The 24,521-nt window shown below is 43.4% G+C and overlaps 1 protein-coding gene across 1 annotated transcript; it reads right to left on the bottom strand.

Annotated features, from left to right (window-relative positions):
* Positions 1-5,985: 5,985 nt before the first annotated feature.
* On the bottom strand, positions 5,986-23,839 carry LOC148151772 (uncharacterized). Its single transcript, XM_087976567.1, has 4 exons — positions 23,707-23,839; positions 22,272-22,415; positions 17,163-17,337; positions 5,986-7,691 (listed from the first exon to the last, which is right to left on the bottom strand). The coding sequence occupies exons 1-4, from the start codon at positions 23,837-23,839 to the stop codon at positions 7,529-7,531; spliced, it is 615 nt and encodes a 204-aa protein (XP_087832693.1). The 3' UTR covers positions 5,986-7,528.
* Positions 23,840-24,521: the final 682 nt, after the last annotated feature.

Below are 24,521 nucleotides of genomic sequence, written 5' to 3'. Positions count from 1 at the left end.
AACATAGCCCAGACCATTAAGCAAACCAGCCTTCCATCCATTGACTCCATCTGTAGAACACTATTGTACACTCTGTTCTGTTACCCTCATGTACTTGTATGGCATGATCTGCTCTATAGCATACAAAACAACACTCTTCACTGTATCTCAGTACGTGATAACAATAAATCAAACAAACTCAAGGCTGCATTCAACCAGGTGTGGCATCAAGGAGCCCTTGTCAAACTGGAATCCTTTGATATCAGTGCAAACACTTGACTAGTTGGAGCCTTACCTGGAGCTTTGGAAGATGGCTGTGGTTATTGAGATCAACCGTGTCAGCTCTGGCACATCTCTGCAGGAGTTTATCAGGGTAGTATCCTACATCCCACCAAATTGAGCTGCTTCGGTCAGAAGTGGGGATGCTCATTGATTGAGCAATGTTCAACACCATTCACGACTCTTCAGATACTGAAGCTATATCAGACATTCCTGATGAAGGGCTTATGCCCGAAACTTCAACTCTCCTCAGCTGCTGCCTGACCTGCTGTGCTTTTCCAGCACCACGCTTTTCAACGCTGACTGTCCCGCATCTGCAGTCTTCATTTTCTCCTAGTTACTGGGTGGGCGGCATGGTGGTACAGGGGTTAGCACTGTTGCCTCACAGCGCCAGAGACCCAGGTTCAATTCCCGCCTCCGGCAACTGTCTATGTGGAGTTTGCATATGCTCCCCGTTATGGCATGGGTGTGCTCCAGTTTCCTCCCACAATCCAAAACATGTACAGGTTCGGTGAATTGGCCATGCAAAATTGCCCATAGGGTTAGGTGAAAGGGTAAATGTAGGGGGAATGGTTCTGGGTGGGTTGCTCTTCAGAGGGTCGGTGTGGGCTTGTTGGGTTGAAGGGCCTGTTTCTACACTGTAAGTAATCTAATCTAATCTTACTGAAGCTGTCCATGTTAAAACACAACAAGATTTTGAGGCTTTGGCTGATGAATGTCAAGTAATATTTACACCACAGAAATGCCAAGCAATGACCATCTCCACGACGAGAAAATCGATCCAACGCCCCCTGACAATCAGTGCTAATACCATCACTGAACCCCTGGTACATTCATAATGGGGGATAATCATTAAACAGAAACTCAACTGGACTCACCACACAAACAGTGACTGCAAGAGCAGGCCAGAGACTCTGCAGTACTTCAATGAATAACTCACCTCTTGACACCCCAAAACCTGGCCACCAACCACCAGGCACAAGTCAGGCGGGTGATGTGCTGATGCCTGTTTGAATCTGGCAATCAGCTGCTGTTTTATTCCAGCAATCACTGGTTGCTGTAGCTGGCACATACAAAGAGAAGAGTCAATCTTCTTAACTTCACGAGTTACTTTAATAAAGTATTAAACATTGCACGTATTTCTTGTATGCTTTTTAACAAACTAGAGCTTATATATTCTCTGACAAACTGAAGTAGAACCTGTTTATAAACCCACTAGAGTCTTCTGTCACTCCCTGAGTAATCACAGAATATAAAAGCTAATATCCAATCAAGATAACACTTTGCTGCTTTTCTCTCACTCTCGGAATACTCCCCATTACTTGGATGGGTGCAGTTCCAAGAGCACTTATTAGGCTTGACACCATCAAGATAAAGCAGTCTATTCATAGAATCAGAGTTGTACAGCCCAGAAGAACACTCTTCAGCTCAATGCGTCCATGCCAACCAGGTATCCTAAATTAATCTAGTCCCATTTTCCATTTAACCCATATCCGTCTGAACCTTCCTATTCCTGTATCCACCCAGATGCCTTTTAAATGTTATAATTGTACTAGTCTCCACCACTTCCTCTGGCAGCTCATTCCATACACGCACCACCCTCTGCATGACAAAGATGTCCCAAGGTCCATTTTATATCGTTCCCCTCTTGCCTTAAATCTATGCCCTCAAGTTTTAGACTCCCCAATCATGGGAAAATGACCTTGGCTATTCGTTGTCCCCATGTCCCTCTAATAAACCTCTGTAAGGTCACCCCTCCGCCTCTGTCACTGCAGGAAAAATAGCCCCAGCCTATTCAGCATATTCCTATAGCTCAAACCCTCTAACCCCAGCAACAATCTTGTGAATTTTCTCTGCACCCTTTCAAGCCTAACAATATTTTCCCAATAACAGAGAGACTGGAATTGAATTCAGTATTCCAAAAGTAGCCTAACTAATGCCCTGTGCAGTAAGAACAGGGCATCCCAACTCCTGTACTCAATGCACTGCCCAATAAAGATAAGTGTACCAAATGCCTTCTTCACTACCCTCCACCTTCAAGGGATTATGAACTGGCATCCCAACGTCTCTTTGTTCGGCAACATTCCCCAGGACCCTATCATTAAGTGTATAAGTCCTGCCCTGATTTGCATTTGCAAAATGCAACACCCCACAGACTTGGACCCCTTTACGCGCGCGCGGACACACGCACACGCGCACACGATATATATACACACACACACACACACGATATATACACATACACACACACACACACACTATATATACACATACAAACCCACATGCACACATACGCATATACGTATGTGGGGAGAATTTATATTGTACTTTGCTCAAAAACTGCATGAATCCATGTGAGACTCTGTTAACTCACTTTTTAGATTAGAATCAGTCGAAACATTATGGCATAGACAACAGAACACGGGGCTCATACCTTCAACATCTTAACATCTTATCTGGGCTGGCACCAATTGTTGCAGTTAACCTGAGAATGTAACTTTTTAAAAAAAGTTTTGGGATTTATGTATGACAGAAGTGAAACTATCATGGTCATTCTAACAGATGAGAGATTTAACAAACAATCAAGGTATTTTTCAATGTATAATTTCGGTTACATCACACTGTAAATTTTTGCCAAAATTCTGTCTTACAATTGTGTCCTCCACAACCACCTGATGAAGGAGCAGTGTCCGAAAGCTCGTGCTTCTAATTAAGCCTGTAGGACTATAACCTGTGTTGTGATTTTTAACTTTGTACACCCCAGTCCAACACCGGCATCTCCAAATCATTTATATTAGTAGCTAGCTTACCTTCATTTTTCATCTTCTCCCCTCTTATTGCTTTTCAGTTTGTCTGCTGCTGGTTTTAGAGACTTCTGAGTCCTCTGGCTGGTTGAGGTCGAGGGAGGTTAAAAGGCCTGCACAGGGTCTGCCATAGAAAAAGCCTCCAAGCACTCTATTTCATCCTGTCCGACTAACCCAATTAGGACCCCACCACTGACGCACTTTCAATTGGCGGAACTGGTCCTCACCCTCAACAAGATTAGATTGATTCTCTACAGTATGGAAACAGGCCCTTCATCCTAACAAGTCCATACCGAACCCTCCAAAGAGTAACCTACCCACACCCATTCCCGACCCTGTATTTCCCCCTGACTAATGCACCTAACATTACGCGCAATTTAGCATAGCCAATTCACCTGACCTGCACATCTTTCGACTGTGGGAGGAAACCGGAGCACCCGGAGGAAACACACGCAGACACGGGGAGAATGTGCAAACTCCATACAGACAGTTACCTGAGGCAGGAATTGAACCCAGGTCCCTGGCGCTGTGAGGCAGTAGTGCTAACCACTGAGCCATCATGCTGCCCCAACCACTTCTCCTTTGAATCCTCCCATTTCCTTCAGACCAAAGGGGTAGCCATGAGCACCTGCATAGTCCCCAGCTATGCCTGCCTCTCCACAGGATAGGTGGAGCAGTCCATCTTCCACAGTTACACTAACACCTTTTCCATTCGCTACATTGATGACTGTATCGATGCCGCCCCATACTCCCACAAAGAGGTTAAATAGTTCATCAACTTCACAAACACCTTCCACCCTGACCCTAAGGTCAAATGGACCATCTCTGACAGCTCCTTCCCTTCCTGGACCTCTCCATCTCTATCTCCGGCAACTGACTCAACACAGATATCTGTTTCAAACCACCAACTCCCTCGGCTATATTGACTATGCCTCCTCCCTCTTCACCCTGCCCCCTCCCCGTCCTGTAAAAATGTGATCACTTACTCCCAATTCATCCACCTTCAATGTATCTGCTCCCAGGAGGAGCAATTCCAATCCCGGACATCCCAGATGACCTCCTATTTCAAGGACAGCAATTTTCCTTCCCACGTGCCAATGATACCCTCCAGCGCACCTCCTCCACTTGGCGTACCTCCAGCTTCAACTCCACTCCTCCGTCCACCACAATGATAGAACCTCCCTGATCCTCACCTTCCACCCCACTAATGTTTGGATACAGCGCATTATCTTCTGCCAGTTCTGTTTTTACAATCCGACCCCATCATCAGTGTTAAATTTCCCTCCCCACCCTATCTGCATTTCGCAGACTCCCTTGTTAAGTTCACGCCTCCCACCAAGCCGCTCTCCCCACCTGGCTCGTTCCCTTGCTACCGCACGAGGTGTAAAACCTGTGCCCACACCACCCCCTCACCTCTGTCCAAGGTCCCAGAGGATCTTTTCACATCCAACAAGAGATTTTCCTGCACGTCCGCCCGCCTCATTGACTGTGTCCGTTGCTCTTGATGTGGTCTCCTTTACATTGGGGAGATAGGATGCCACCTTATGCAGTGTTTTAGGAAACAATGCTGGGGGACACACACCAAATACCCCCACAGCCTTGTGGCTGACCACTTCAACTTCCCCCTCCCACTCCACCAAACACATGCAAGTCCTGGGCCTCCTCCACCGCCACATCAAAGCCAACCACCAACTGGAGGAAGAATGCCTTATCTTCTGCCTTGGGACCCTCCAACCACATGGCATCAACATTGACTTCACTCGTTTTCCAAATCTCCTCTCCCCACACCTTATCCCAGATCCAACTCAGCACCACTCTTCTTCCTTCTCTTTCCATCCTCTCCAAATTCCTCACCAACCTATACCAATTAACTCCATCTGCATCCACCTAGGCCTTCCTAGCTACCTTCTCCCCAGCCCCATCCCCACCCTCCTATTTATCTCTCTGCCTCACTCCTAACGTTCCTGATGAAGGGCTTCTACCCGAGATATCAATTCTCCTGCTGCTCGGGTGCTGCCTGACCTGCTGTGCTTTTCCACCACCACACTTTTTGACCTTAATTGGAGGAACAGAAAGGTAACTTATTTTCAAACAGGAGCTAAACTTCAAGAGTGCTTTTGTGCAAAGAGGTCCGGCATCCTTATGCACGAATTTCAGGAAATTCATGTGCAGCGACAGTTTATGGAATTTTAGCATTTATTATGAAAGAAATGCAGAATAAAAGTTGGGAAGAATGCTGAAAATAGAAATACAGAAACTTAGAAAATAGGTACAAGAGTAGGCCATTCAGCCTTTCAAGCCTGGCCCACCGTTCAATCCGATCATGGCTGATCATGCGATCTCAGTGACCCATTCCCATCCTCGCCACATACTCCTTGATCTCCTCAGCCACAAGGACCATATCCAGTTGCCTCTTGAATATATCTAATAAACTGGCCTCAGCAGCTTCCAATGGGAGAGAATTCCACCGATTCATAATGTTGTGAGTGAAGAAAGTCTTCCTTATCTCTGTCCTGAATGGCTTACCCATTATCCTTAGACCCCTAGTTTTGGATTTCTCCAACATCTGGATCATTCTTCCTTCATTTGGCCTATGTACAAGGTGTAAATTAGACTGCTCCTGGAGTGTTGCTAAACTGATAGCTATTCCACACGCATCTATCTTGAGCCACACATGTTAATCCTTGACTTTATTATCCCAAATGTCACTTTGCCTGTAGCTCATGTACACAGTGGGTTAAATGCCCTCTGTTAGTGTGGGATCATTCTCTGAAATTGGAGAATTATTACTTTTAATCTTCAATACTTCAACATATTCATTTCACTGAAATATGGAAAGGTGTATACAATGTTAAATTGTGATGTGAGCAGTGGCCCAGATTTCCCTCAGAGTGAGAATAGAACAGGAGACTGAGAGTTATGATGCATCACCCTCTTTATTTCACAGTGAGAATACATTCCCAGCAGACAGAAAAACACAGACAAACACAAACTCGAAGACTATGGCCTCTTCCCTCCACATGAGAAGCCTGTGAATGAACGGCCTGTTAACAGGAATCATATTGGGATAGATCATTTCTCCAATCACACATTCAGTCAGTCTATATTGTGAGTGGGAGCTACCAGTGTGGGTGGGAGCAGATCTGAAGCTGAATTTTATTCTAACGGCAGACTCTGGATTCTGATTTCACTTTGGGATTCTTTCTCCATTTCAGGGACCAGTTTGAAGCTGCTTCATTCCTGGTTCCCAAAATCTTCCACTTGTCCTTCCTCACCAGGATCCAGCTGTTTTCTGAACCTGCACTGACCTGAGTAAAGCTGAACTGGATGAAGAAACAACCTTTCTCCTCATTCCCAGCACAATGTCTGACCAGTGTCAGTCCAGTGTCTGACCATCAGGAATGGCAGGAAAAGGGAATATTCTACTGCCCACACAGGGTGGAATTTTCACCCTGGCCTGGTGTTCCTGATGGCAGTAACCACAGTGTCCCCCACTTCCACTCTCTTCATTCTTGTTGGTTCCAGTTCAAATGTAAAGTACTCACAATGTGACTGGGGTTGCATTCCTCATGTATTTAGAATACTCTGTGTGTCCGATGTTACTGTTTGCAAGGCCCTCACCCTCCTCCAGACTCCGGTCCACATCCCTCTTCCTCCTCTCACTGACCCTTGCTGGTCCTGAGCCTCAATGCAAGCTCCCACTATCCTGCCCCCTCTCCTTGTTCTGCAGAGTTCAACAAGTGAAACCTCTGACCTCAGACAACAGCACAAAGCTGACTGATTCTTACGTGTCACTAACTTTCAGATGAAGGTGGGACATCATTACAAAAGGAGCACAACAATGAGTATTGATGGTTTACAAATCCATTCCATATAGGAATACTCCAAAGGGCAGTTCCAGCACTGACCAATCTCAAACAACCAGGCTCTGTAATCCCTCCCACTGTCAATGAGCTCTGACCACATCAACATGAAACCTTCTGACCCAGCATGATTGAGATTAAACAGAAGCATAATCTATCACCAGGACCATCCCTGTCTCAGGCCGTGCACAATGCATTCATTTCAAATAAGATTAGAGAAAAGGAAATCAAATCCCTACTTCCCAGTGAAGGATCCAACTCCCCATGTACAATTGAATTTAACCCTTTGTACATGCCATAAAACGACCTTAAACTGATGTCACCAATGCCCCACAGAGGTGGTTAGTTAGAAATGAATCTGAAACACTGACCGAAAATTTAGATTTGACAAGAAATCCCGATTATAAAGAATTATAATGACCAGTCACTGCATTCACTGGAAGGTAAGTATAAGAGTGTATCTTTCTCTAGGTAAGGCGACCCAAGTTATGCACAGTACTCTAGGTTAATTCAATGTGTAGTTTGGGGAAGATAAAACAGATTTTAGAATTCAGCATCTCACTGTTCAGTATTATAATGGTAACAGAATCAACCAGAAAAATTTCATTCTGATTCCTGTCTAAACCATATTTGCATTAGTCCACCTTTATTATACCAAATGATAACAAAACTCCATTCAAATGTTCCTTTTTCTTCTTCCAGTTCCTTCAAGAAGTCCAGCACCAGTTCTTTATATTCTTCCCATTCATATTTCTCATGAAATGTCCTGCAACAGAATTAAGCGTATAGGCATTTAATTCTCATTCCTCATGACAAAACCTGTCTAGATCAGAGTAGATTAACAGGACAATAGGAATAGGAGTCAGTCTTTCAGCCCATTGAGAACCCTCCATTGTGATTACAGGAACAGAATCAATCGATGATCAGAATAGACAGTCCCATAGCAGGTAAAGTGTTCTCAACATTACATGGGGCGCAGTCAGAGAAATCTTAGTGAGAGACTGACTAATAAAGAAAATAGTATCATATAATTAGATGATTGATCACTGAATCAGGGAAGCCTTTCATTTTTATAGAATCCCTATATTGTGGAAACAGGCCGTTTGACCTTACAAGTCCACACCGACCCCTCTGAAAAGTAACTTACCCAGACCCATTCCCCTAACCTATTATCCTACATTTACCTCTGACTAATGCGCCTAACCCACACATCCCTGAACACGATTGGAAATTTAGCATGACCATTTCACCTAATCTTCATATTTCTGGACTGTGGGAGGAAACCGGAGCACCTAGAGGAAACCCACGCAGACACTGGGAGAATGTGCAGACTCCATGCAGACAGTCACCTGAGGCTGGACTCAAACCCGGGTGCCTGGCGTTGTGAGGCAGTAGTGCTAACCACTGAGCCACCGTGCGATCCTGAGCCTCCATGAAAACCTGGAACGGCCCCAATTTGAGCATTGTGGCCATTTTAGAAAATACATGAATGCCCTTGAACAGTTGCAGAGAGAGCTCTTTCTAGAAATTTCCATAAAGGACAAATAAGAAAGTCATCAGGAAGAGGAGAATTGAATATGTCTGTAATCCATTAAAAACACATAAATGAATTGCAAAAACTTGAAAGATAAGTCAAAATGACATTTTGGCTATATCAAAAGTGATTCAATTGCAGGCAGATTTAGGAGAATTGATAATGATGAACTGAGAAATGGCAGAAGAGTTGAATGTTTATGTTGTATCTGCAGTCACTGACATGGTGCATTCACTGATTATGCCATTGAATATCAGGGGGTGATGGTTAGACTCTGTGTTACAATTGCCTGACACTTATGTGGTGTGAAAGTCATTTGTCACAGTTTGAGCAACTCCTGTTAAAGAGAGAGGTCATTCATGAGCACGTGTCAGGTATGTCTCCAACCAGCGATATTCTTCCCAGTTCCCATTGATTCCAGTTTTGCTCGAACTCCTTAAAGCCACATTTGTTCCAACACAGCCTTGTGGCAAGTGCAGTCACTCTTAGCTCAGGCCTAGAATTCAGCTGCTTTGGCTGTGTCTCCCTCTAACACTGACACACTATGGTAGCAATGTGTACCATCTACAAGGTACAATGTAATATCTCACTGAAGCCTGTCCACACCGACAAGGCATAGGTCAGGAATGTGATAGACTACACACCACCTGCTTGGATAGGTAAAGCTGCAAAATCACTCAAGAATCTCACCACCATCCAGGACATTGCAGCCCACTTGACTGGCACCTTTTCCACCACCTTCAATATTTGCTCCCTTCACCAATGCACAGTGGCACAGTGTGTACCATCTACCATGTCACGAATCACCTTGCTCCTTTGGCATTAACTTCCAGGAGGAACCCGTGGAGTAACTGAACTCAAACTGAAAAAGGGATATCACAGGAGGGCTGTGACCTGATTGGCGGGTAGGGAATCTGTCCCAAATTTGAAAAAATAACACGGCATAACTAACTAATAAATTAATTAAGTCGAGCTGGCTGGGCAGGTGATGTGCTGTAGCTGTATGATGTGGGAGCTGGCTGATCCCTTTGCGAGCTGCATTGACCACATCTGCAGCAAATGTTGGTTGCTCAAGGAACTTTGGCTCAGAATTAATGAGCTGAAATGTGAGCTTCAAACACTGCGGCACATCAGGGAGGGAGAGAGTTACCTGGACGTTGTGTTTCAGGAGGCAGTCACACCTGGTAGATTAAGTATCACAAATTTGGTAAGGGACAGGGACAGCAGTGTGTGACTGCAAGTGAGGCAGATAGGAGGGTCCTGTATTCAGACAGATGAGCCTCAGCTCTTGACTTTGTACAAGGTGCATGAGGTACTTGCTGTCTGTGTAGATGAGGAACAGGGCTGTGGGGAGGGTGAGCCAGCTGACCATGCCACTGTGATAGAGGAGGCCATTCAAGAGGGGGGAGCAAAAAGACTAGTGGTAATTGTAGGGGATTCGAGAATTAGGAGAATAGATAGCATCCTTTGTAAGCAGGATAGAGAGAACTGCATGGTATGTTGCCTGCCTGGTGCCACTGTAAGGGCCACCTCTGACCGGCTTGAAAGGATATTGGAGAGGGAGGAGAAGGATCCAATTTTTGTGGTCCACGTTGGGACAATCAACATTGTCTCGATGAAGAAAGAGGATCATTTTAGGGATTATTAGAAAGTTGGATCTAAATTAAAGAACAGGTCCTCAAGGGTTATAATCTCTGGATTACTACCTGAGCCACGTGCAGATTGGCATAGGGAAACAGGAACAAAGGAAGTAATCACGTGGCTAAAAGAGTGATGTGGGAAAGAGGGGTTCCTTTTCATGGGTGCAGGCATCGGTATTGGAACAGGAAGGATCTGTACCATTGGGATGGTCTCTACCTGAACCGAGCTGGGACTAATATTCTCTAGAGAAAGGTAAATAGGGTGGTCAACAAATTAGAAAGTTGGGGGAAAGCGAAGGGTAAAACTCAAAGAAGTATCAAGGCCAGTGGGAAACAAAGCAGCAGGTTAACATCACTGGAGGTGGATTCAACTGCATGGAAAAGTATGAAAAAATGACAAGTAAGGAGAACTCAGAAGCAATTATTAAAGTCTCCAGAACACAAAATAGGACAGGGTGTTTGGAAAGAGTTAGGAATCAAACTTCAAACACACTGAATAAACAAATAACAATGAGAAGAGGGATGGTAAATACAGGACTGAAGGTATATCTAAATGCACACAGCATACGGAATAAGGTAAATAAGCTTGTGTTGCAGATCACAATTGGCAGGTATGCTGTGGTGGGCATCACGGAGATGTGGCTGCAAAGGGATCAGGACTGGGAGCTAAATATCCAAGGATATGCATCCTATAGAAAAGACAGGCAAATGGACAGAGGGGGTGGTGTTGCCCTATGAATAAATGAAATTAAATCAAGAGCAAGAAACGATGTCGGGTCGGATGATGTATAATATGTCTAGAATTGAGGAACCACAAAGGTAAAAAAACCAGAATGGGAGTTATGTACAGACCTCCAAACAGTAGTCAGGATGTGGAGCGCACGATACACTAGGAGATAGAAAAGGCATATAAGAAAGGCAAGGTTACAATGATCACGGGGACTTCAATATGCAGGTGGACTGGGAAAATCAGGTTGGTAGTGGATTGTAAGAGAGGGAATTTGAACAATGTTTATGAGATGGCTTTTTGGAGCAGCTTGTGGTGGAGCCCACTAGAGAACAGTATTTCTGAATTTATTGATACGCAATGAGGCAGACTTGATAAGGGAGCTTAAGGTGAAGGAACCCTTAGGAGGAAGTGACCATAATATGATAGAAATTACTCTGCAATTAGAGAGGGAGAAGGTGGAATCAGATGAAACTGTATTATAGCTCAATAAAGGCAACTACAGAGGCGTGGAGAGGAACTGACCAGAATGGACTAGAAGAGGAGCCCAGCAAGAAAGGCAGTGGCACAGCAACAGCAAGAGTTTCTGGGATACAGTAAAAATTCAACCCGAGGAGAAAGAAGTACCAAGGCCAGTGGGAAACAAAGCAGCAGGTTAACACCACTGGAGGTGGATTCAACTGCATGGAAAAGTATGAAAAAAATGACAAGTAAGGAGAACTCAGAGGATGAGGCAACCATGGCTGACAAGAGAAGTCAGGGACAGCATAAAAGCAAAAGAGAAAGCATACAATGCGGTGAACAGCAGTGGGAACCCAGAGAATTGGGAAGCTTACAAAAACCAATAGAGGACAACGATAAAAGAAATAAGGAAGGAGAATATCGACTATGACCATAAGCTAGCCAGTAATATAAAAGAAGATTGCAAGAATTTCTTCAGATACCTAAAGGGCAAAAGAGAGGCAAAATAGACATTGGGTTGCTGGAAAACAAGGCTGGAGAAGTGGTAATGGGGAACAAAGAAATAGTGGAGGAACTGAATAAGTATTTTGCATCAGTCTTCATGGTGGAAGACACGAGTAACATCCCAAAAATTCCAGAGAGTCAGAGGTGAGTATGGTGGCCGTCACCACGGAGAAGGTGCTGGGAAATTTGGAAGGTTTGATTGGGGAGAAATAATCTGGACCAGATGGACCACACCCCAGAAAGAGACAGCTGAAGAGGTAGTGGAGACATTAATGGTGATCTTCCAGGAATCATTGGAGTCAGGGAGGGTCCCAGAGGACTGGAAAATTGCTAATGTAACTCCCTTATTTAAAAAGGGAGTACGACAAAAGAGAGGAAATTACAGGCTGATTAGCCTGATCTTGATTGTTGTTAAGATTATGGAATCCATTGTGAAGGATGAAATTTCTCAATACTTGGAAGTGTATGATGAAATAGGGCAAAATCAGCAAGGTTGCATCAAGAGAAGGTCACACCTGACAAATCTGTTTGAATTCTTTGAGGAGGTAATGCACGAGTTAGACCAAGGGGAGCCAATGGATGTTATCTACTTGGACTTCCAGAAGGCCTTTGACAAGGTGCCACACAGGAGGCTACTGAGTAAGACAAGGGCCCATGGTGTCAGAGGCAAGATGCTAGCATGGATAGAAGATTTGCAGAAAGCAGAGTGGGGATAAAAAGAGTTCTTCTCAGGATGTCAGCCAGTGACTAGTAGTGTTCCTCAAGGCACTGTGTTGGGACTACAACTTTTCACTTTATACATTAATGATCTGATGAAGGAACTGAGGTATTCTGGCTAAATGTGCAGATGATATAATGATAGGTAGAGGAACAGGCATCATTGAGAAGGCAGGGAGGCTGCAGACTGATCTGGATAGGTTAAGAGAGTGGGCAAAAAAAGTGGCAGATGGTGTACAGCTTGGAAAAGTGTGAGATCATGCACATTGGCCAGAAGAACAGAGACATAAACTATTTTCTAAATGGGGAGAAGATTCAAAAATCTGAAGTGCATAGGGACTTGGGAGTTCTCGTCCAGGATTCTCTTAAGGTAAATTTGCAGGTTGTTAGGAAGGCAAATACAATCTTGGCATTTATTTGGAAAGGACTAGAATATAAAAGCAGGGATATACTTCTGAGGCTCTAAATGTCAGACCACATTGAGAGTAATGTGAGCAGCTTTGGCCCCCGTACCTCAGGAAGAATGTATTGGCCTTGGAGGGGTCCAGAGGAGGTTAATGAGAATGGTCCCAGGAATGAAAAGCTTAACATATGAAGAATGTTTTATTACCCTGGGTCGATACTCGATGGAATTTAGAAGGATGAAGGGGGATCTAATTGAAACTTACAGAATACTGAACGGCCTGGACAAAGTGGACGTAGGGAAGTTGCTTCCATGAGCAGGAGAGACTAGGATCCAAAGGCACAGCTTCAGAGTAAAGGGAAGATCCTTTAGAACAGAGATGAGGAGAAATGTCTTCAGCTAGAGCATGGTGAATCTATGGAATTCATTGTCACCAAAGGCTGTAGAGGCCAGGTCATTGAGTATATTTGAGACTGAGATCGATAGGTTCTTGATTGCCAAGGGGATCAAAGGTTATCATGAGAAAGCAGAATAATGGAGTTGAGAAACTTATCAACCATGGTTGAATGGCTGAGCTATGGGCCAAATGGCCTAATTTCTGCTCCGATGTCTTATGGTCTTATGGCCTAAAACTCTGCCCTCTACCATCGAGAAGGTCAGGGGCAGTAAGTACATGAGAATATCACCGCCCGCAAGATCCCCTCCAAACCACACACAATCCTGATTTGGTAATATGTCATTGTGCCATCAGTGTCAGTGGATCAAGTATCTGGAACTGGCTTCCTGACAGCAGGACTGCAACAGTTCAAGAGGACAACTCACCACCGCCATCTCCAGGGCAACTAGAGATAGGACAAGTCACATCCCAGGAATGAATAAAAAATAAACCACCATCAGGATCTGGCCATTAGAGAGACTCCGACACCTGCCCTTTCTACTGACCCACCTCACCCACACCACACCCCCATGACAGTGTCCTGTGATCCTCTACCTGGTATCACACACCTATCAGCCTGGGAGTCAGTGCTGATGCTCGGCCTCTCAGGTACAGTGCCTCAGCAGCCAGGAGCCAGCAGTGCTTGAGGGTCACTGAATGCAGCAAGCTTTCCCTGAGAGAGCTGATGTGGGGCTCTTATCAGCTCTCCAATCTGTGGGCAATACACTGATCACCTCCATTCAATTGTGAACTAATGATTTACAACTGCATCTATTAGAACTGCACCCTTTGAAAAACAAATCCATCAAAAATATCCTTTCTGCTACAAGGTCTGATTCACAAAAGGATCTTGTCAGACAGTGATTTTCAAATCACTGAAAATTCCTGAAGGAGTGACTGTCTTCCTCTCAGGCTATAGGGAGAGTTTAATACTTTTTCGGTACTGTGCGAATGTTACTCATGGGACTGCTCGTGGAATCTTGCTGTGCTGAAATTGCTGCGGACAGTTTCCTGCCCTAAAAATGTTGCCACCTTCTGCCAACCCACGTCAAGAATGGCACATGCCCACCCTGACATCTCAGAACCTTCAACATCACACTCTTTTGTTTTGATAGGTACATTTCCCAAGAAAGACAACATGAGATAGCTTCGGCAAATAGAATTAAGGAGAATCCAAAGAGTTTTTACAAATACATTAACGACAAAAGGGTAGCTATGGAGAGAATAGCGCCCCTCAAAGATAAGCAAGGCAGCCTTTGTGTGGAGCCACACAAAATGGGGGAGATACTAAATGAATATTTTGCATCAGTATTTACTGTGGAAAAGGATATGGAAGATATAGACTGTAGGGAAATAGATGGTGACATCTTGCAAAATGTCCAGATTACAGAGGAGAAAGTGCTGGATGTCTTGAAACTGTTAAAGGTGGATAAATCCCCAGGACCTGATCAGGTGTACCGAGAACTTCATGGGAAGCCAGAGACGTGATTGCTGGGCCTCTTGCTGATGTGTTGGTATCATTGATAGTCACCGGTGAGGTGCCGGAAGACTGGAGGTTGCCAAACGTGGTGCCACTGTTTAAGAAGGGCGGTAAGGACAAGCCAGGGAACTAGAGACCAGTGAGCCTGACCTCGGTGGTGGGCAAGTTGTTGGAGGGAATCCTGAGGAACAGGATGTACATGTATTTGGAAAAGCAAGGACTGATTAGAATAGTCAACATGGCCTTGTGTGGGGGAAATCATGTCTCACAAACTTGATTGAGTTTTTTGAGAAGTAACAAAGAGGATTGATGAGGGCAGAGCAGTAGACATGATCTATATGGACTTCATCAGTAAGGCGTTTGACAAGGTTCCCCATGGGAAACTGATGAGCAAGGTTAGATCTCATGGAGTACGGGGTGAACTAGCCATTTGGATACAGAACTGGCTCAAAGGTAGAAGACAGAGGGTGGTGGTGGAGGGTTGTTTTTCAGACTGGAGACCTGTGACCAGTGGAGTGCCACAAGGATCGGTGCTGGGGCCTCTACTTTTTGTCATTTACATAATTGATTTGGATGCGAGCATAAGAGGTACAGTTCGTAAGTTTGCAGATGACACCAAAATTGGAGGTGTAGTGGACAACGAAGAGGGTTAGCTCAAATTACAACAGGATCTTGACCAGATGGGCCAATGAGCTGAGAAATGGCAGATGGAGTTTAATTCAGATAAATGCGAGGTGCTGCATTTTTGGAAAGCAAATCTTAGCAGGATTTATACACTTAATGGTAAGGTCCTAGGGAGTGTTGCTGAACAAAGAGACCTTGGAGTCAGGTTCATAGCTCCTTGAAAGTGGAGTCGCAAGTAGATAAGATAGTAAAGAAGGCGTTTGGTATGCTTTCCTTTATTGGTCAGAGTATTGAGGGGTTGGGAGGTCATGTTGCAGCTGTACAGGACATTGGTTAGGCCACTGTTGGAATATTGGCGCAATTCTGGTCTCCTTCCTGTTGGAAAGATGTTGTGAAACTTGAAAGGGTTCAGAAAAGATTTACAAGGATGTTGCCAGGGTTGGAGGATTTGAGCTATGGGAGAGGCTGAGCAGACTGGGACTGTTTTCCTTGGAGCGTCGGAGGCTGAGGGGTGACCTTATAGAGGTTTACAAAATTATGAGGGGCATAGATAGAGTAAATATGCAAACTCTTTTCTCCGGGGTGGGGGAGTCCAGAACGAGAGGGCATAGGTTCAGGGTGAGAGGGGAAAGATATAAAAGAGACCTAAGGGACAACTTTTTCACGCAGAGGCTGGTACGTGTATGGAATGAGCTGCCAGAGGAAGTAGTGGAGGCTGGTACAATTGCAACATTTAAGAAGCATTGGGATGGGTATATGAATAGGAAAGGTTTGGAGGGATATGGGCCAGTGCTGGCAGGTGGGACTAGATTGGGTTGGAATATCTAGTCGGCATGGACGGGTTGGACCGAAGATTTTGTTTCCATGCTGTACATCTCTATGACTGTATGACTCTAAGAGCTTTGTGGCATGGTGTTAAGGCAACAGTCTCTTGCTCAATCTCAAAGAAGTAATCCACTGAAGCTAAATTATTATCTTGTGTTTGGCACGAAGCAAGACCAAAAAAATGTCTAGAAAATGACTGAGATACAGAGGCAGTGAGAATGAGAAGTTGAAAGGAAAATGTAACAGTAAAGAAATGATGTTGGAGAAATTGATGGATGACATTTGAAATTCCCTGGACTCTGATTATTCACATCCCAGTGAGGTGAAGGTGGGTAGAGAGATGTGGGGATATTGGCTTTTATTCTCAAATCTTCAAAGTACTATTGATTCTGGAATGGTGCCTTCTGAACTGTGGAAGCTCAGTCACTGAGTATGATCTAGACAGATATTGATGCACTTCAAGATAGTAATGACGTCAAGACATATGGGAATATTGTGGTAAAATTCCACTGAAGTGGATGATCTGCCATTACCTAGAAGGGTGAAGCAGTCTAAAGGATCTAAATGACTTACTCCTACTCCAAAGTCCCTTTGTTCAAATGAAGTGGAAGTGTTCTGTGAAAAATGTTAAGCATGTTGCAGATGAGACTTTTAGAATCGAGGAGCCAGCTTCTTGTGAGCTGGAGTAATGTGAATGTGGAGGACTGGCTGTGTTGTCAGGAGGTGGAGTTGCAGATTGTGAGAAATGAACCAATCCACAACTCTATTCACATTGACCAATGTCCCAGTGTGACTGAATGGACCTGTTAATCTCAGTCTGACCCAGACTGGAATGATGGTGACATAAAGAAACATTAATCACAATATTTCAGCATCAAAACTCACTTGACAAAGTAGTGACCTGGAGTCAATTCTTTTAATTTAATCGTTTGATCTGTAGGTTCAGGCATATTTCTGACTTCAGGAACAATGCCAACACCGATATAGACTGTCTCTGGAAATGTTTGATTTACCAAGTATCCAGCAAGTCCCCAAGGTGCATTTAAAGGAACAATTGTTTCTGCAGATAAAGAAAACACTGTTATTTACATGTTTATCTTTCAATATTGTTGCTGAAGTTGCTTGCACCACTATTTCAGGCAGTGAATTCTATATCATGTATGAACATATGTGCACATAAACATACAAACTGGGAACAGGAGACAGTCGTTCAACCCCTCACAGCTAAACCACTGATACCACAGCATTGCATTGTTTTTTGAAAATTTAACAAATATCTATTTAGGTTTCTTTCTTGCAATCCTAAATTTTAATTAATAAGCTTCAGGCACAAGCTTCTAAATATTGAGCATTGCATCATTGACTGTGCTGTACTCTGCAGTTCTACTCCACTTGTTCTTCTGACAATCTGGCATACACAGTCAGAGCTGTACCTTCCAAATTACTTTGTCCCGTTAAGGTCTGGACCTCTCTGAGTCACATCTTCTGTTTAACAACCTTTTCAAATGGGGTAAAAGAGCTTTTGATTCAGTAAATTTCAGCACTATGTGTAGATTCTTGGTTAAATCAAATCCCTCTTTGGGACAAGAATCATCCTCCAAGCTCTTCCCTCCTTCCTTCTTCATTTTTCATTGAAGCTTTTCTTTGACTAAATCCAGTTGTCCAAGTTCCCTGTATCATTGGGGATCCACGTTTTCCTCGTTCTAACTTGCACGTTTTACCACCTTCTCCATTCTAATTTTCTTTTAAGAATTCCTCCCATTCCATTTCAATTTTTCTGATCTCTTTCCCTTATTTCTGTTTGTCTTCAAACTAAAGGCCTATCATTTCTAACTTGAGCTTTGCTAATTTCACCTATGACATTATATTTTCATTTTTCTTTCTTCTAATTGGGGATGTGATGGTCTAATGGTACTATTGCTTGTGTATTAATCCAGACAGCTAGATAATATCCTGTGGTAGAGTGTGAGTTCATGATGGAAAAAATGAATGGAATTCAAATTCTAATGATGACCATGCCATTGGTCGGAAATACCCATCTCATTCAGAATTCCCCTTTTGAAAAGAAAACTGCTGTCCTTACCTAATCTGGTCTATATGCAATTCTAGATTGACAGAATAGTGGTTGACTCTTAACTGCCCTCTGGTCAATACGACATGAGCAATAAAAACTGGCATAGCCAGCAATAAAAATTGGCATAGCCAGCAATGCCCACATTCTCATAAATGAATGGAAAAACAATGCTAACTGTTGAATAATAATTTGAACCATCTCATCTTGAGAACATCTTACTTTTCTAATTATAACTCTAATTTTAGTCTTAATCAAATAATCCACTGTTAGAGCTTTCATTTCAAGAAAGCTCTTAGCAACATTCAAATCCATCTTCAAGTTATATTGAATGAATGTCACCATAATGGAGCTGTTTTATGTCCTGAACCACACCTGAGTTGTTACTTTAAAAGAAAGAGATAGATCTCGCTTAAATCCAGCAATTTCAAAAATATTGCAAAAGACCCAAATATTATGATGCCAGCTGATGTTATGACTGGACAAGTCAAATCTCAGGTGGCATTATGTGTTGATAGATCATGTTGTGAATTGTTTCTGGTTTTCGTGAGTTGGTCTTTCACAGAAATGCGAACATTGAATTTTGCAGATTTGCCTTTAAAAGAAAACAGAAGATTATTATACAGAAGAGTTGAAACGAAGGCAGGTTAAAGTAAATTATTTTCATAGAATATACATTTGATGATTTCAAAACATATGGCAAAAATATTTTCCTATTCCAAAAGCACCCTGCACGATACTTGCACCAGAGAGAATCCCTTTCTCTATTCGCCCCCCCCCTCCCCACACACTGGGCTTCAATAAATTTTATCTTCTTCTTTCGAGAGAAATCAATTTACACATCTGGCCTCAGCCAAGAACACTTCAGAAAATCCACTCAGCTAAACCAATTCCTTTTTCATTAAACTACGGATGTTATCATTATTTATCAAAATCAATCCCTGATTCTCTAAATTATAGCATAATACATAACTGCTTACTGTATTCACTCATACAGGTTTCCCAATGTGAATAAAAAGATATTTATGCAGAAATTGGATTATAATTGGAAACAGGAGAATGTGCCGGTCTATGAGTAGAAAGTGCAGAAGTAGCATTTAGTGAATTGTTCCTTCAGAGAGCTGGCCCCGGCATGATGGGCTGAATGGGCTCTTATAATACTGTTCAATTTTAATATTCAATGGATTTCTCAGTGTTGAATTTCTCCAATGTGGAGTTGATCACATTGTCAGAAGGGAATATGACAATGCAAGAAATGCTTCCCCTTTACCTGACAGCAGTGTAGGAGTTTTGGAAACTAAGGTGGGAGGAGGTAAAGGGTAAAAGTTGTATCTTCTGGGCTAACCTGTAAAGGTGTGTGAGAATAGCTATCTGGATAATGGGGTTGATTGAGTAACAGTGGAATTTCAATTGAATGTGAAATGACAAAGTCAAAGACTTGAGCACAAATATCCTCGGCCTTAGTTCTTGCACCCCTGGTTAGTATTGTATCACGTAACCTGAATTGACTTTACTGTTAGAATCCTCCTTACTGTTAAGGGCATGTGGTGTTATGACTGGGCTAATAATCCACCCAGGCTATGGTTATGGTAACATTGGCTCAAATCCCATTACGAGAGACCGAGGAATTTTGAATTCAGTAAAGTTTGGATTTTAAAAATTGTCCTAACGATCACCATTTGAACTCCATTGATCAGTATAAAAAAAAACTTAACTGGTTCAATAATGTCCTTCATCCATATCTGGCCTGGCTTACATCTAAATTTGGACTTACAGCAATGACCTTACCGGCAAATTAATACTGGGTCTGGCCAGTGATGTCAACATCCCATTGATAACTGACAAAAATATTCACTTCCCAACTATTTTGTATCACTTGCAAATGTTGAAATTACACCTTATACACTCAAGTCCAGATTATTAACATTCTGTGAAAGTGCAATATTGATCTCTGGGGAATGGTGCTTTAGGTATTTTCAAATCAACCTGTTCAGAGATGTCATCATATACCTCTGGCCCAAGAGGATCTTGAAGATGGATCTCCAAGCTGAGAGGTGCAGACACTACCACTGCATCATAGAGCCCGAGGATGATACTTGCCTCCAGTATGAGAAATAGCTGCTTAACACTACTCTCTGCTTTCTCTCCATCAAACAATTGAGTCTCAATGCTGCCAATCTCTTTAATACCAACATCTGTAATTTTGCTCAGTGTTTTCCATAATAATTTGTCATACACCTTTTAAATTTTGATGCATAAAAAATCAAATGTGTTTCATTCCTCTGACCATTACCAGCTAATGGTAATGGTCAGAGGCAGGCACGGTGGCACAGTGGTTAGAACTGTTGCCTCACAGCGCCAGAAACCTGGGTTCAATTCCCGCCTCAGGCGATTGACTGTGGAGTTTGCACATTCTCCCTGTGTCTGCTTGGGTTTCCTCTGGGTGCTCCGGTTTCCTCCCACAGTCCAAAAGTGTGCAGGTTAGGTGAATTGGCCGTGCTAAATTGCCTGTAGTGTTAGGTGAAGGGGTAAAATGTAGGGGAATGTGTCTGGGCGGGTCGGTGTGGACTTGTTGGGCCAAAGGGCCTGTTTCCACACTGTAAGTAATCTAATCTAATGTCTATATGAAGTCAATTAAACATGATTTGTCTTTTGAACGGCAGAAATTCCTTCCACTTACCATCAGTCCAAACCTAACAGTCCAGCAATACCTGCAAATAAAGTTTATAATACTTGATTTACCTGATTTAAAAACTTGGATTCCAATGGCAACTTGAATTTGTTTTATCATTTTTAGTTCTCTGAAGGTAACTTGCTCACTTAACGGTCGGATATGCATTATTTTTCAACTTGGTGGTGCTGTAGCTTTTCATGAAAGAACTTCACCTACTCTAAATGGAGAATTTACAAAATTTAGACTGTGTAATGATCTATAGAATGAGGCCAGGGGCCATAATGAGGTTCTATTCGAAAGACATGAAGGTGCTGATGTTGGACTAGGGTGGACAAGGACAGAATCACATGTCAGGTGAACCTGACGAAGAAGCAGCTTTCTGAAAGTTTGTGCTTTCAAATAAACCTGCTGGGCTATACCCTGGTGTCATGTCACTTCTGAGTCTGTTTAAAAGCAAGATAGCAGCTTAGTTTTAGGCAATCTGCTGGTCAACTGCCTCAAAGTATTCAATGTCAAAGAGAAGTCAATAAGTTAGTCTGTGTGTTTTTGGGAGAGATGGAGGGAATCACAATTAGTGGATGTGCAGAAAGTTGCCACCTGCAAACGTTTGTGTCCTCATCGATTGAGTAAACATTAAAGAGTGAAGATGTGAGTGACACTTTACTGAGTTTGAGTGTCAATATGCAAGGATATTGTTGGGAAAAGGCTTGAATCATTCATCTTGCTATTTATAATAATATTTTTTCAAATATTTTTAAAATTCCTTTATGAAATAAATGTATTTTTAAATTTGATGAACAGTGACAGCCTTGTGGAATTAGATTAGATTAGATTATATTACAGTGTGGAAATAGGCCCTTCGGCCCAACAAGTCCACACCGACCCACCGAAGCGTATCCCACCCATACCCCTACATTTACCCCTTACCTAACACTACGGGCAATTTAGCATGGCCAATTCACCTGACCTGCACATCTTTGGACTGTAGGAGGAAACCGGAGCACCCGGAGGAAACCCACGCAGACACGGGGAGAACGTGCAAACTCCACACAGTCAGTCGCCTGAGGCGGGAATTGAACCCGGGTCTCTGGCGCTGTGAGGCAGCAGTGCTAACCACTGTGCCACCGTGCCGCCCACAGGCACGGCACAGGTAATTCTTTGTCAATGCAGAACGTATCAAGCAAGAAATGCGAAAGAGTAAAAAGTCATTTCATATTCTGTTGTTACTTTGATGGAATATCTGACATACCATCAGCATTGCCAAAAAATGCATAATTGAACAGTTCATCCAGGCTGATTTCCATTTCTCTCTTCAAATCTGTCTTCAAATCCGAAACAAGAACTTCTGTTTCAGCCCATTGAATGTGTGGAAATTCTATTTCATCATAATCCTAAGATGAGAGTAAAATATGTATTACTGTTTAATATAACTGAACTTCTACCAAAGTTTGTCAATGCTGAAAGAACTGGACTAGGTGTTCAGGTGTGCAAGAGTCTTCATGTTCTGGAGCAACTGAACGTGAAACAGGGTTTGAAGTTTTTAATGGGATTCCTGACAGCAGCATTTCCTGATTCATTCCCTTTCTCTCTCACTCTTTCATCTTTCATGTTGTCGTGTTAGACTCACCTTGCCCTTCCCTTTGGGTTTGCAATAGCAACATTTAGAGAATGTTATTGAAACCCTTCTACATTGAGCCAACGTTAATGACCACATGTCCCGGTGTTGTGTATCTCTCTGTGTGTTTTAACACATTACTTAAACAGAAAAATGCCTTGAGGAATGAGGGATGGGCAACAAATATCAGCCATGCCAGTGACACCTTCACTGAATGAAAGGATAAAAACACCATTACTTACAGCCTGCTGAATTGGGGCAGGTGATGGCCTCATGGGATTTATCACAAGGCTATTAATCCAGAGAGGCAAAAGTGAGGACTGCAGATGCTGGAAACTAGTGTCTAGATTAGAGCGGTGCTGGAAAGGCACAGCACGTCAGGCAGGATCCGAGAAGCAGGAAAATCCACCTTTCGGGCAAAAGCCCTTGATCAGGAAGGGCTTTTGCCCAAAACGTCAATTTTCCTGTTCCTTGATGCTGCCTGACCTGCTGTGCTTTTCCAGCACCTCTCTAATTGAGACACTATTAATCCAGAGTGCCAGGTCATGTTCTGGGGAACTGGAGTGAATCCCACGAGGGTAGATGATAGAATTTGAATTCAGTTAAAAAAACCTCGAATTAGGGGTCTTTCCAGGCTTGGAAATCAGAGGATTTCTCTCAAAACCAGACTTGGCCTCTTCCATATAGGACAGAACTGCCTTTCAGAAACAGGGCTGGATTGAGTGAAGACAGGAGCAATAGGAGAGCTCCCTGCCTCTACAGTCCTTGTGTTGTCCCCCACCATCCCCCTCTCTGTGAGCACACTGACCCCTCCCTTCACCTGCTGCTGGAGATGGAAGCCCTGATATTCTTCTTACTGCACAAGCTGGCAGTGGGAGCCAGGCAGGTGATGGCAGCTCATGTGGAAAGTGTTAATGAGGCCCGAGGAGTAATTTCAGTCCAGCCTCATGGTTCAGGGTTGGGATGTGCACTGTCAGTGCACTGCAGGTTAGGGACTAAAAACAACGTGGAATAATTTCCACTGGTACAAACACAACAGAACAGAGGAAACTCTCAGCTATACTGAACGTGTCCTGGGTGACTTGATCCGGCTTGAGACAGTCGACTCCGTCACAGAAGTCGAGCACCTCCTGCTCTGTTGTCCGTGCAGCAATTTGATGCCCAAAAAGGACAGACACAGTTAAGAAGATTCTCAGCATCATGATGTTCTCTCAGATCACTGGTGAACGCACTGACTGACTCTCAGCACCTTCAGATGGATCTGCAGTTTGAGCACAGAGTTACACTCGTTACATACTCTTTGATTAGGATGATTTTGAATATAGTTTATCCTTTGGTAGGAACGTCATGATGGAGGAACATTCCAGCTGATTAATTATGGAAATTTCTCTTAGCTCTGACTTTACAATGGATTCAGAAATCCTTAACTCTCTGTGTGCTGGCTCCTGGGAACACTGAACACTTGGGAAAGTTGTTTTTGTAATTGCTACCCACTCACATACTCAGGGTTGTCACTCTTCCTGGTTTGGGAATCCACTGGATTGGAAGATTAATTTCCCGGTCACTGGTGATGAGGAGAAAATGATTTCACCTTCGGGGTTCAGTTTTGTACATCTTCATTTCCTGCAGCTTTTCCTTCATTCAGTTTTGACACGGGGGCTATTCTGCTCCCTGACCAAGGACAGACCACTGTTTACTCACAGTAGCAGGGTAAGGCCGGTGGGGTGTTCACTGCCCTATGATTGGAGCATCTCACAAAGATCCTGTTTGTGTCTTTCCCTCCTTCCCTGAGATATGCTGAGACTGGCTAAATGATTGCTCCCCCAACTTCAAAACTACTCCCACTGATATCCAGCTCCTGACACAGCCTGTCACTGGGGTACA

Source organism: Chiloscyllium plagiosum, unplaced genomic scaffold (genome assembly GCF_037043375.1).
Source record: "Chiloscyllium plagiosum isolate Xiang-an unplaced genomic scaffold, Cpla_swu_hap1 HiC_scaffold_3, whole genome shotgun sequence".
NCBI lineage: Eukaryota > Metazoa > Chordata > Chondrichthyes > Orectolobiformes > Hemiscylliidae > Chiloscyllium > Chiloscyllium plagiosum.
The sequence above is the reverse complement of the archived record's forward strand: the minus strand, read 5'-3'. Positions and strand labels throughout refer to the sequence as shown.

Bases quoted from the DNA above. Each gene is read 5' to 3' on its own strand.
- LOC148151772 (XM_087976567.1), bottom strand. From the start codon at position 23,839: ATGATGCTGAGAATCTTCTTAACTGTGTCTGTCCTTTTTGGGCATCAA. The intron at 17,338-22,271 runs GTATGTCAGATA...CTTTATCTGCAG, and splicing joins ATTTTTTGGCAATGCTGATG to AAACAATTGTTCCTTTAAAT. The intron at 7,692-17,162 runs GTGAGTTTTGAT...ATTCTGTTGCAG, and splicing joins CCAGGTCACTACTTTGTCAA to GACATTTCATGAGAAATATG.